This window comes from Cervus canadensis, chromosome 13 (genome assembly GCF_019320065.1).
Source record: "Cervus canadensis isolate Bull #8, Minnesota chromosome 13, ASM1932006v1, whole genome shotgun sequence".
NCBI classification, from domain to species: domain Eukaryota; kingdom Metazoa; phylum Chordata; class Mammalia; order Artiodactyla; family Cervidae; genus Cervus; species Cervus canadensis.
In genome coordinates, this window is record NC_057398.1 from 45,189,755 (window position 1) to 45,204,248 (window position 14,494).

At 35.5% G+C, this 14,494-nt stretch overlaps 1 protein-coding gene across 12 annotated transcripts in view; it reads right to left on the reverse strand.

The window, feature by feature from the left end:
- CEP170 (centrosomal protein 170) overlaps nucleotides 1–14,494 on the reverse strand; it is a 131,174-nt gene that overhangs the window by 70,556 nt on the left and 46,124 nt on the right. For all 12 annotated transcript variants that reach the window (XM_043486057.1, XM_043486063.1, XM_043486062.1 and 9 more), the window contains exon 4: nucleotides 8,455–8,533. In XM_043486057.1, the coding sequence (XP_043341992.1) occupies nucleotides 8,455–8,533 (79 nt within the window). The remainder of the gene's footprint in view (nucleotides 1–8,454; nucleotides 8,534–14,494) is intronic.

The window sequence follows — 14,494 nt, forward strand, 5'->3', positions numbered from 1 at the left end:
AATAAAACTTTATTTATAAACACAGGCTGAGAGCCAGGTTTACCAATGGTCTTGCTGACCCCTAAAGCAGGGTATACAGAAAGGTCATGCTTCTATAATGGGGAATTAATTAGCCCCAGACTAATCTTAGAAGTTCAAAAAATTTTAGAAAAGCAAGATTCAACATGATAAAACTATTTCAAAGTAACCTGTATCCCAGAACAAAGCTCAAAAATATTTATAGGAATCCAAAAGTATGCATACAATATTCAACAAGGTAAAAAAAAGTCACAATGTCTGTCATTCAGTCAAAACAATGAATGTAAAAATCAATCAAAACTGACTCAGAGCTGACACAAATGTCAACAAACATTCTAACACAGTTAATATCACTGTATTCCATATGTTTAAAAAATATGTAAAGACTTGAAAGATATAAAAGACAAAATCCAAATTTTAGAGCTGAAAACTATACTGGATAGGGAAATTGCATGTTAGACACAGCCAAAGAAAAGTTTAGTAAACCTGAAGACTGCAACAATAATAACAACCCAAAGCGAAACACAAAGAGAACAAACACTCATTAAAAAAATAATAAACAGAGCCTCAGTAAGCTAGGAGGTGACTTCAAGTAGCCTAATATACTTTAAATGAAGTCCTTGGGAAAAAAGTGGGGAAAACAGAAAAAAAGAATTTAAAAAAATAATGGTTGATTTTTTTTCTAAATCTGATTAAAAGTAAAAACCCATAGATTCAACATGCTCAAAAAACCCCAAGCACAAGAGACATGAAGAAAACTGTACAAAGGCACATTAAAATCAAACTGCTCAAAACCAGGGGAAAAGGGAACCAATGCAAGTGAGAACAACAAATTTAAAGTACTTAAAAAAGAAATGTCATCTAGAATTCTATGTCCAACAACGATAACTTCTAATAACTAAGGTGAAATGCTTTTCCAGACACACGAAAGCTGAAAGAATTCATCATCAGCAGAGCTGTACTATAAGAAATAGTAAAAGAAGTTCTTTACACAATAAGAAAATGAAACTAGATGAAAATGTGGATCAATATAAAAAAGGATGAAAAACACAAGAAATGGTAATTACAGTGGTTCAAGATATGAATACAATGGCCATAAAAATCTATTTTTCTTATTATTTAAACCTCTTTAAAAGATAACTGATGCTTTACTGATATCAATGTAGAATGCAATTTGTAACATATATAGAAATAAAATGTATGACAATCACAGCACAAAGATCAGGACAGAAAAAATGAAAGTATACTACTGTAACATTCTTATACTGTATGTGAAGTAGTATAATGTCATTTGAAGACACAGCTTAAAAGTAAAGATAAAATTATAAAATCTTAACCACTAATTTTTTAAAAAAGGGTTACAGTAATAAAATAACAAAGAAGACAAAATGAAATCATAAAAAAGCTCAATAATCCAAAATAAATTAGGAGAAAAAGAGAAAAAACTGATGGGGCAAATAGAGCACAAATATCAATACGACAGATTTAATAACCACATCATTATATGTAAATGCTCTAAATCCCCAGATGAAGGCAGAAATGATCAAACTGAATAAAAACTAAGACCAACTATGTGTTACCTACTTCAAATGTAAAGACAATAATAAGTTAAAAGTAAAAGAATGCAAGCGATATACCACGCTAACACCAAACAAAACTGATGTCCAGACAAACCAGATTTCAGCACAAAAAATGTTATCACAGATAAAACAGAGCATTTTATAACTATAAAGGGGATCAACTCATCAAGACACAACAATCCTAAATGTTTACACTTCTAATAACAGTGTTTCAAACTACATGAAGCCAAAACTTCTGCAAGGAGAAACAAACCCAATGAGATTCTAAAATTTTGATAGTACTTTCTCAATAATTGATAGAACAACTAGACAACAAATCAGTAAAATACAGAAGATGTGAACAACACTACAACTAATTTGACCTAATAGAATACTCCAACCAAAAACAGCAGAATGCACATTTCTTTTCAAGTACACAGAGCATATTTACCAAGATAGAGTAGATATACCATGCATGAAAGGACAGGATTTGAAATACCCGAAGTATGTTTCTGACCACTATGGGTAAACTGGAAATGAGTAACAGAAAGTCCCTTGGAAAAATTCCAAATATTTAGAAACTAAGTAACAAAGATAACTCAAACAAAGATCAAAAGAGAAACTAGAAAGTATCTTACATGTGAAAGCGGTACAGGCATACTTTATTGTATTTCCCTTTATTGTGCTCTGCAGACACTGTGCTTCATACAAATCGAAGGTCTGTGGCAACCCTGCACCCAGCAAGTCTATCAGAGCCAGTTTTCCAATGGCATTCGCTTACTTTGTGTCTATGTATGGTAATTCGCACATTTCAAGCATTTTCATTATTTTTATATTTGTTATGGGGATCTGTGATCAGCGATCTTTTTAAAAAGTTATTTTTGCCTGTGCAAGGTCTTGGCTGCAGCATGTGGGATCTTCTGTTGTGGTCCGTCGGTTTGTGGCACATGGGCTCTCTATCAAGGGGCCCAGAATCAGTAGCTGTGGTGCAAGGTTCCCAGCCAGGGATTGAATCTCAGTCCCCTGCACTGGAAGGTGAACTCTTAACCACTGGGCCACCAGGGAAGTCCCTGATCTGTGATCTTTGATGCTACTATTGTAATCATTCTGGGTCACCATGAACTTCACCCATATAGGTCGGTGAACTTAATTGATAGATGTTGTGCACGTTCTGACTGGCCCACCAATTGGCCGTTCTCTCTCTCTCTCTTCCCTCTGGTCTACCTATTCCCTAAGATACGACGACGTTAATGTTAAGCTGATTAATAACCCCACAACAGCCTCTAAACATTTAAGTGAAATAAGGAGTCACACATCTTGTACTTTAAGTTAAAAGCTAGAAATGACTAAACTTAGTGAGGAAGGCGTGTCAAAGGCCAAGAGAGCAAAATATTTTTGGTGTTAAAAAAAAAAGAGAGAGAGAGATGGAGGGACATTTGAGAAAAAAAAAAAAGAAAGCCAAGACAGGACCAAAGCTAGGCCTCATGTGACAGCCAAATGGTGAATGGAAAGAAAAAGTTCTTGAGGGAAATTAAAAGTGCTATTTTAGTGACACATGCATGGTAAGAAAGCTAAATAGATTTAATGTAAATATGGAATAAGTTTAGTGATCTGAATAGAAGACCAAACCAGCCACAACATTCCCTTAAGCCAAAGCCTAATGCAGAGCAAGGCCCTCTCTTCTATGAAGGCTGAGAGAGTTGAGGAAGCTGCAGAAGAAAAGTTTGAAGCTTAGAGAGAATGATTTATGAAGCTCAGGAAAGGAAGCCATTTCCATAACATAAAAATGCAAGTAAAGCAGCAACTGCTGATGCAGAAGCTATAGCAAATTATCCAGAAGATCTAGCTAAGATAATTATAATGAAGGTGACTACACTAAACAACAGATTTTCAATGTAGACAAAACAGTCTTCTTTGGAAGAAGACACCCTTTCATAGCTAGAGAGGAGAAGTCAATGACTTCACTTCAAAGGGCAAGCTCATTCTCTTGTTGCGGTGGGGGGGTGTGGGGGGGATAAAACAGGTAGTGACTTTTAAGTTGAAGCCAATGCATACTTACCATTCTGAGTATCTTAGGGCCCTTAGGAATTACGCTAAATCTACTCTGCCTGTACTCTGCCAAGCAAATAATAAAGCCTGGGTGACTGGACATCTGTTTACAACACTGTTCACTAAATATTTTAAGCCTACTGTTTGAGATCTACTGCCTGGCACATTACAGTCCATGGGGTCACAAAGAGTGGGACAGGACTGAAGAGACTTAGCACGCATGCATGCTCAGAAAAAAAGATTCTTTTCAAAGTATTTCTGCTCACTGACCATGCACCTTGTCACCCAAGAGCTCTGATGGCGATGTACAAAATTAATGCCTGCTAACAACAACATCCATTCTGCAACCCATGAATCGAGGAGTCATTTTGACTTTAAAGCCTTATTATTAAAAAAATATATATTTTTATTTATTTGACTGTGCCAGGTCTTAGTTGCAGCCTGTGAGATCTATTTCCCTGACCAAGGATTGAACCTGCACCCCCGATATTGGGAGTGTGAAGGCCTTGCCACTGGACCACCAGGGAAGTACCTCAAGTCTTATTATTGAACAAATACATTTCACAAGGTTACAGCTGCCACAGCGATTCTTCCGCTGGATCTGGGAAGTTATTTGAAAACCTTCTGGAAAAGATTCACCATTCTAGTTGCCATTAGAACATTCGTGATTTATGGAAAGGTCAAATATCAATACTAACAGGAGTTTGGAAGAAGTTGATTCCAAACCTCATGAATGACTTTGAGGGGTTCAAGACTTCAGTGGGGGAAGTAACTGCTGAGATAGTGGAAATAGCAACAGAACTAAAATTAAAAGTGGAGCCTGAAGATGTGGTTAAACTACTACAATCTCATGACAAAACTAGAATGAATAAGAAGTTTCTTATGAATGGGCAAAGAAAGCAGTTTCTTGAAATGGAATCTACTCCTGGTAGAGATGCTGTGAAGACTGTTGGCATGACAACAAAGGATCTAGAGTATCACATAAACTTAGTTGATAAAACAGCAGTAATGTTTGAGAGACTGACTCCAATTATGAAAGAAGTTCTGCTTTGGGTAACATGCAATCAAAGAGCACTGTGTGTTACAGAGAAATCACTCATGAAAGGAAGAGTCAATTCATGTGACAAACTTCACTGTTGTGTTATTCTAAGAAATAGCCACAGCCACCTCAACTTCCAGCAACCACCTCCTGATCTGTCAGCAGCCATCAGCACCAAGACAAGACCCTGCATCCTTAATAAGATTATGACCCATAGAATGCTCAGATGATAGTTAGCAGTTTTTAGTAATAAAGCATTTTTTGATCAAGATATATACAAATTTTTTAGACATAATGCTATCACACACCTAACAGACTACAATGTCATTTAAACATTAACTTTCACATGCACTGGGAAACCAAAAAATTTGTGTGGTTGGCTTCTTACAATGCTATAGTGGTCTGGAACTGAAACAATATCTCTAAGGCAAGCTTATACTGGGTGGGGGGTGGGGTGGGGGTGGATTTTATAGCACTAAATGCCTATGTTAGAAAAGAAAGGTCTAGAATGATCTTAGCTTTCACCTGGAAGAAGTTAATAATGACAATAGAAGTCAAACAGAAAACATTAACAATTGAAAAATTCAATTATATCAAATTTAAATGAACTGGGGGGGGAGGGGCCCGGATTCTTCCCATTTTCTCCACAATATCTGCTCTACCTACAGAATATGCTGTCGATTAATAGCAACTCCATTTTTCTAACTGTTTACATCAACTGTACAATTTTGGATTCATCCTTGACTCTTTTCTCTTAGTCCATATCCAGTCTAATGAAGAATATTACTGGCTCCATCTGCAAGACATGTACAGATCCCATCATTTCTCACTACCTCTGCTTCTATCACCCTGGTCCAAACCTCCATTATTTCTCACCTGGAGGGAGCTACTGCAACCACCATAACAACCTTCTAACTGGTCTCCCTCTTATCACTCCTGCCCACTCCCACCCTTAAGTCTTTGAACAAGAGTAACCAGAGGATTCTTTTAAACATGTAAGTCATTATCACCTCACTCCTTTGATCAAACCCTCTAATCTCTCCCTGTTTCACTTAAAAGCCAAAATTATTACAATGGCCTATTAAAGGTGATACATTCTGGTTCCCCATATACTCTGACCCTTCACTAACTCCAGCCACACTGACTTTTTTTCAAGGCTGTTCCTCAAATATGGCAAACAGGTTTTTGGTTTAAATATTGCATTTAACTCTCTATCTGCTTGAAGAGCAATTTCTCCAGATATATCCATAAGGTCAGCATCTTCACCTTCTCCTTATTTTTGCTCCAATGTTGGCTTCTCAATGAAGTCTTCATGAACAGCCTTTTTAAAGTATAATTTCTCATGTACCACCACTAGCTCTCTATCCCATTCACACTTTTTCTCGATAGAATTAATCACCCTCTATCATTCTTTCTGTGTGTGCTGTCAGCTACCTGCAACCCCATCAAAGTGTAAGCTCCAGGAGGACAGAGACTGTGGTCTGTTTTAATTAGTACTGTATCTCCAGACTGGGGCTCTCTGGTGGCTCAGTGGTAAAGAACTCACCTATAATGCAGGAGACGTGGGTTCAATCCTTGGGTCGGGAAAAACCCTTGGAGAGGGAATGGCTACTCATTCCAGTACTCTTGCCCAGGAAATCCTATGGACAGAAGGAGCCTGGCAGGCTACAGTCCATGGGGTTACAAAAGAGTTGAATATAACTTCATGACTAAACAACAACAAAACATCCCCATACTGTGGGGACAATGTCTGGCACATGGAAGACATTCAATAAATAACTGTAAAATAAATAAATTTAGGCTTGCTGATCTGTTACATATCTAGCCACCTGGAGATACAGTACCTATTTCTGAAGTGTAGCATTTCACTATATTTCCTGAGTTTACAGTCATTTCTTAAACTTGGATATTTCACTACTTGCTTTTCCAAATCAATTAATTACTCTGATTAGAAAAAAATACTTTTGGCAGATATATTGTATTCCAGTTTCAACTCACGGTAAATGTTCTTTCCAGTCTTAATTCACGGTAAATGTTCTTTCTGTTGCTGTGGCATTTTAATTAAACAATTTTCAACTACAAAGTATAACAATCTGTAGACTAGTTAACTACTAAACCTAATTTTACTATGAATAAAGCACAATAATGGCTGCAGTCTAGTATATGTAATATGTAAAAATTTGTTTTAAAAATTTCATCCTATATAATACAATTTCTGCCACTGTAACAGCACAGTGCTCATTCATAGACAGTGCTCAAAAATCAGGAGCAATATGAGATGTCATTTTTAAATAATGAAATCAACTGAGTCTAACCTGAGCGATTGGATAGTCTGGCTTAACACTGATCTACAACACTGAAAAAGTCCTTTGGAACAAAACACTTGTCCCAGCTTGACAGACATACTGTGAGCAAGTATATAAGGAAATATTAGTTCACTATTAAGAAATGATTATACAATCTATAAAAGCATGATGAGTAGCTTCTCAATAGTTTAATTTAAAATTCAAAGTAAACTTTATAGAGTTTTATTGAAACCCATTTCCTACTATTTTCTCACGTTTTGAAACAGCTAATGTCAAATGAATGAAGGACCTACTTAAATTCAAAACATATTTGTTTTTATTTTTGGATGAAACTTACGTTGGTGGAAAACAAACCATCAATCAAGGCTTTAATGCTAATTCCTAATCATTGTGCTCGATATATATATATATATATATTTTAAGGATTTAAAACATACAACTCAAAAGTATTAATGACTAATGCTGCTTTGCCTATACAAATGTAAAGATTATATATGAATGCTATAGAATTATTTTTTTCATAAATTTTACGTTAAATCTAAAAAAACTAATTATGCTCTATGAACACTTTTAAAGTGTTAGTACATTTAAGTATCAACTCTCCTTAGCTGAGACATTTTCTCTGCTAGAATGATAAGTCCATCCAGTTGCCAGTACATTTGATATAGTCCTTAATATCAATGTGCAGATTAAAAAAAATTCCATATAATATGTAATATCTGTATTTTAATTAAATAAATTATTTAAATTAATTAATTCTAAATTAATTAAATTCTTTTTACAAAGCTTTCCACCTTGTATGAATAGAATTGTTTTTATTCTTGTTCATCCGGTCAGGGCCCTTCTCTTCACTAGTGATTCTTTACTAGGAGAACACCACCATGTCCTCATTCAGTTCTTAGAATCCTATTTCCAAACAAAAGAATTTTAAATATATGCTAAATGCATAATGTACTTAATCATGGAGCATAGGTCTCAAAAGACATAGGATATGGAAAAATTTGAATTAAACAGGCAACAGAGATGGAATGCATAAAACGGAGTAAAAATGGAGACAGAAGAAAAGACTGCATTAATTTCTTTCCATGCCTCCTGGAGGTTGACCTGGCCATTATCATGTAACCAGAAAAAATAAATCCCTAGACTTGTCTACTATTACACACTCTGTCTTCTATCCAGTTACATTCTTTGATAACCAAAGTGCGTATGTAATGGCACTGCAAAAATATTTCTGCTGAAACTATAATACAGAGTGAGGAGGGAAAAAAAGAGTCCATCAACTTTTCCAACATTGTTTTTAGGAACAGGCATAATAAGCAGAAAGAAAATGTATATTTTTAAACATGCATTTTAATTTGGAAGGGCAAAGAGACTTCCAGCATGCTTATATTATGAATTCTTATGTCTGAAGAAATGTTTAATTTATACCAGAATAAAGATTTTTGAATAAATTTAATAAATGCACAAAATCATATAAGGATATCATATCCAAATCTCAACTTATCTTCAAGTTTCAAGGTGATATAAGTCTGTTCTGGAATTCTAACATCATTCACAAAAGTCTACAAGAGAAAAAAAAGATGTTAATATTTGAAGAATTATTATATTTTAGACAAGCAAATATTCAAACCTTATACTATATAGATCGAATGGTGGCTAATACAGCTTGTGTATAATCATAAAATTCATCTTGTAATAAATGATTTCATAATAAAAGATTTCATACTAAGCTCTTTATTACTATTACAAGTAACATACAAAGAACCAACTTGCAGTTCCTCTAAGTCTACTATGTTGCCAAGACAAATTTAGGCACCTAAAAATGGTGCCAAGAAAAGATCCTACTTGAAGTTAGAAATTGTAAAGGGTGAAATATTTAGCTCTAGATATAATATCAGCGTCCACTAGACTCAATTTTAATTTTTCTGGACAGTTTTAATTATTGGTAAGGATTGAGGTTATTCCTAGAAGTCTTTTAAAGAAGAAAAAGCAAATTTACTTAAAAAAACGGAATAAAACTCATTCTATTTTACAATTGCCATATGAGTCCTTTGGATGCTGTTAAGAATTTAAGATACATTACAAGACCCTTACATGAATCTAAGATACATTATAGAAACATTATTTTTCCTGTATCTCAAATATTCTGTTTCATCAACATCATTATCCCATAATTATTTCATTTTATCAATTATTTCTTACTGCGGAAATGGCCAAAATAGTAACAGAAGAATAGAATTACCTAGAACACACTAGTACACTATACTAGGTATACTATACTAGTAGGTATACTATTAGATTTTCCAGCAGGTGAAAAGAGGTGAAATTAATTTTCATAAAATACTTTAATTAACATACACATCCAAAATAGTACCATCTTAGAATATAAAAATTAAGGAGGCATTTTACATTATTTTTTTTGTACCTTGCTTTTTAGACTAGTCACATTTCAATTGCTCAATAGCCACACATGGATAGTGTGGTGAATATCAACAGAGCTAGATGGATGATGCAATCATGAAATACTGTATAACCTTTCAGTTTTTTACTACATTATCCAAAATATTGCACCATCTTCCCAAGAAGATGTGAAACACATCTGAAGACAGCATCTTTGCCCTTTTTCAAAAAGCAACTAAAGAGTACAATTGAGAATTCAGCATTTTTTATTTAACATCCATAAAGGCAAAGAAAAAAAGGGAAGATATTTCAGTTATAAGGGTAAATATAAAAAGTATAGCAGCATTCTAGACTATAGCAACAATGATAAAACATTAACAAAATAAGCAAAATATCAGACCATGAGTCTTTGGATGAAGATAATCCTAGATGAATTTTGCTAACACAGAACTGATGAGAGAAGAATGTTTCCAAAGTTAAAAAAAAAAACCCGAAAAAATATTTTTCATCCAGTTAGCCTAAGTCAGTAAGAGGAATTACACAGTATTTTTTAACACAAAACTGACGATTCTGCATTTTAAAAGAAATTGTGACAGTTTTCTCTCATTTTTTAATGTTTGCGCTTTAATATTTATTTGATTTAGTATGTAGGAGAACAAATGTATCTATATAAAAGTAACTGATAGTAAAGAGATGATGTATTAAGAGAAATAAAATTATTGAACTGATCCTGCAACTGTTGTAATGTTTTACAATTATGGAAGAAAATGAAGATGACCTTCTTCTTGATAAAATTTTAAACTGTCAAAAATCTTAAAAATGATGCATTTTGATAATGCAAGAGCAAGAAAAACTAGAAATAATAGTAAACTAGAACCAGTGAGAGATGTACTTGAAATCTGAATCAGCATCTATAAAATGGATATATATCCCAGAGAATGCATGACAACTGATGCATTCATGGCTCTCAAAGAACAATACTCATTCTGTATGTTACATATCTTTCAAAACCAGGAAAATATGGAATAAAAATTGGAGTTTGTCAGGTGGCGTTAGGGGTAAAGAACCTGCCTGTCAATGCAGGAGACAAAAAAGATGTGGGTTCGATCCCTGGGTTGGGAAGATCCCCTGGAGAAGGAAATGGCAACCCACTCCAGTATTCTTGCCTGGACAATCCCATGGACAGAGGAGCCTGATGGGTTACAGTCCATGGGGCCACAAGAATTGGACACGACTGAAGTGACCTACGACACACACACACGTCTCATTTTTTAATAAAAGTTCAAGCTGTTCTCTCATCTTTTAATTTTTACTTGTGTAAACTATTTGTAAAAAGACTCAACGGGTCCACTGGACACAAGATGGTCAATGGTAATGATTATTTTTCCTGACATATTAGAAGTTAAGATCTAGAATCCACTTGATTTATAAGACATAGAACAATGTTATACTTAATTACCTAGAATGCAGACATCGTGTAAATGCCCAATGTTTTTCTTTGATAAGCTGAAACTTTAAAAACTATTCTTTTTGAATCTTGTTTTTTCTGTTCTTTATTTTACTGGATTTGAGATGGCCATCATACCTTGCTTGAGAAGGTTCCCTCCACAATAAATAAGTTTAGAATGTTATAAAGTAAAATACATATCGGGGTTGTGTTATTATGATCATATTCTCAAATTCCTTTGCATAGCTGGCACTTTGTAATATGTCACAGAATACCAGTTTCTAAGTCTACCAAAAACAAACAAACAAAAATAGAAGCTGCAATCTTATTCCTGATATAAGGAGACAGCAGAATACTGCCAAACTCAAGATCACACATTAGTATGATTTATGAATAATCCTAAATAACAAGCTTCTAACATGCTTCACAGAAAGGAGGAAAAGTTAATTCAAAGAAAATTCAAAGGCTCAGGCAGTTATAAACACTAATTTCAGGCTCATTTCCAAAATGCACATTTTAGAGTGTTTCAAGAATTATATTTTGAGTTTACCAACATATTCTGTATTAATTACAGAAGAGAAAAGTTGAGGAGCATGATGAAAGAGAAAAGAATAAAGAACATATTAACTAACTGATGTCTGGTATGCAGAAGATAGATACACAGTATAAGAGAAATGCCACAGTTCTAAACCAATTTTATTTAAAACCATCTCATGCTAAAATACCATATTTACTTAAAAGACCTAAGATGACCTATAAGATGTGCTCAAAGCTCACTGCTTAACTCTCTTAAATATTAAACACTTACTGTTTTTAACAAATGTACTAGGAGCTTTCAGAGATTAAAAAACATAATTTTAACATGCTAGCATTTATGACAAAAATATTTCCTCAGGTCTAAAAAAGGCTGAGGAAATATGAGCCAGACACAAAGTTTCATCTCACAAAATGTAACTGAGAACACCTGGGAGCAAAAAGTCTTCTGATAGTTTAAAATTATAAAAGGGGAGAAAATTTCAAAGAGCAAAAAGAGAAAAAATCATTTATATAAATCAACTATGAAGCATTTTAATAAATTAGATATGGAAAGAAATATAGGTTTTATTTCTTATGCCAGCATCATTTGATCATACCTCTACCTGGTAGGTAGGACAGGTGAGGACAATGAGGCACACAGCATGAAGTAACAATCAAGGTTTGAGTTCAGAAGTAGAATTACTGAGATTCAAAATCAGGTCTCTGAACTACAAATCTGCACATCGAGAAAGCTTGGGTGACCAAGCCAAGTCAGCTCCCCAAACTTCCCCTTCCAAACCACTACCCCTAGAGAAGCCAACTGAACCAGATAAACATCTGTTTAATTTAAATACGAATGTATTACATAATTGACAGTATAAAATCATTTAACGACCAGGTACTGCAGCAATGCTCTGGGAAATCTGAAGGAAGTGGCCAGCAGCACAATACCTCAATCATGTTGCCAGCGAGTAAGGTCTCCTCTTCCTCCCCTAACTACTTTCCTACTTCCTCATTCTATACTGGTCTGATGCTGCAGGATATACAGTGTAAAAGAGGACACAGCAGGGGCTGGAACACAGGGAGCTGAGGTAGAATGGGATGAGAGTGGTATGGCAAAAGCCAATGGTGACTATCAGAGGTGCAGGTGCTCCAGAGCATGGAGGAAGCAGAACTGGAGGCAAACAAGGGCTGTCATAAAAAAGAGAAGCCTCAAGGAGCTTGCAGGGAAACAGCCCACTCACATAAGCTACAGAAGCAGTTCCAGCTTCCTCAAGCAGAACAGCCTCATTTCTGGTAGTAATAACATTAAGTGTGGACCTAGGTAACTTGGAAGTGTATTTTAGGGTAGGGTGAAAGGAAGTAGGAGTGAAAGTAGTCACAGGTAGCTATTTATAAATTAAGTTGATAGTGCTTTTTAAAAAAATTTAACTGCATATGTATTCACTAAAAAGTAGGTAGCCTACAGGATGCTAAACTTTGTTTTAACTATTTTTCTTATCATAACAGCAGCAGTAACTAACACTTGTGTGTTTGTGTGTGTGTGTGTGTGTGTGTGCGCGCGCACTCAGTCGTGTCCAACTCTTTGTGACCCCATGGACCTGAGCCTACCAGGCTCCTCTGTCCATGGGATTCTCCAGGCAAGAATACTGGAGTGGGTTGCTATCTTCTCCCGCTAACTTAGGGACAGAATCCATCATCTCCTGCGTTGGCAGGCAGATTCTTTACAACTGAACCACCTGGGAACTCCAGTAACTAACACTTACTGAATGCTTATTACATACTGTTCTAGGTGTTTAAAACTCTTAATTTATTCACAACAACCTGAGGAGTACCACTTTACTACTTCTATTTTTAAAAAATTGAGGATCAGAAAAATTAAGTGACTTGCCCAGCATCACACCACTAGTGAGAATTCAAGCTGGGCTCATACCACTACGCTGTGCCCTCTCTGAAATTACTACTTTTAACCTGATGCTCAAATTTCTAGAATTCTATGAATATTAAGTTACCTAGGTCCATACTTAATGTTATTATTACCAGAAATGAGGCTGCTCTGCTTGAGGAAGCTGGAACTGCTTCTGTAGCTTATGTGAGTGGGCTGTTTCCCTGCAAGCTCCTTGAGGCTTCTCTTTTTTATGACAGCCCTTGTTTGCCTCCAGTTCTTCTGCTTCCTCCGTGCTCTGGAGCACCTGCACCTCTGATAGCCAAATTTTCTATGAATAAAATTAATGACAGCTGGTAGTTCACACACTTTGGCTACCAGAGTCCATTCTGGCATATTTCCTAGGCTATTCATTTGGGTAACAGGGCATTTATTATTTGTGTAATGTTTTAAAGTTCTGTAACAGACACACATATATTGTCACATTTAATCCTCACAACACTACTATAAAGCAAGAATTATGGTTTCACTTTATTGACTATGCCAAAGCCTTTGACTGTTTGGATCACAATAAACTGTGGAAAATTCTGAAAGAGATGGGAATACAAGACAACCTGACCTGCCTCTTGAGAAACCTATATGCACGTCAGGAAGCAACAGTTAGAACTGGACATGGAACAACAGACTGGTTCCAAATAGGGAAAGGAGTACGTCAAGGCTGTATATTGTCACCCTGCTTATTTAACTTATATGCAGAGTACATCATGAGAAACCCTGGGCTGGAAGAAGCACAAGCTGGAATCAAGATTGCCGGGAGAAATATCAATAACCTCAGATATGCAGATGACACCACCCTTATGGCAGAAAGTGAAGAAGAACTAAAGAGCTTCTTGATGAAAGTGAAAGAGGAGAGTGAAAAAGTTGGCTTAAAGCTCAACATTCAGAAAACTAAGATCATGGCATCTGGTCCCATCACTTCATGGCAAATAGATGGGGAAACAGTGGAAACAGTGGCTGACTTTGGCGGGCTCCAAAATCACTGCAGACAGTGATTGCAGCCATGAAATTAAAAGATGCTTACTCCTTGGAAGGAAAGTTATGACCAACCTAGACAGCATATTAAAAAGCAGAGACATTACTCTGTCAACAAAGGTCTGTCTAGTCAAGGCTATGGTTTTTCCAGTAAGTCATGTATGGATGTGAGAGTTGGACTATAAAGAAAGCTGAGTGCCGAAGAATTGATGCTTTTGAACTGTGGTGTTGGAGAAGACTCCT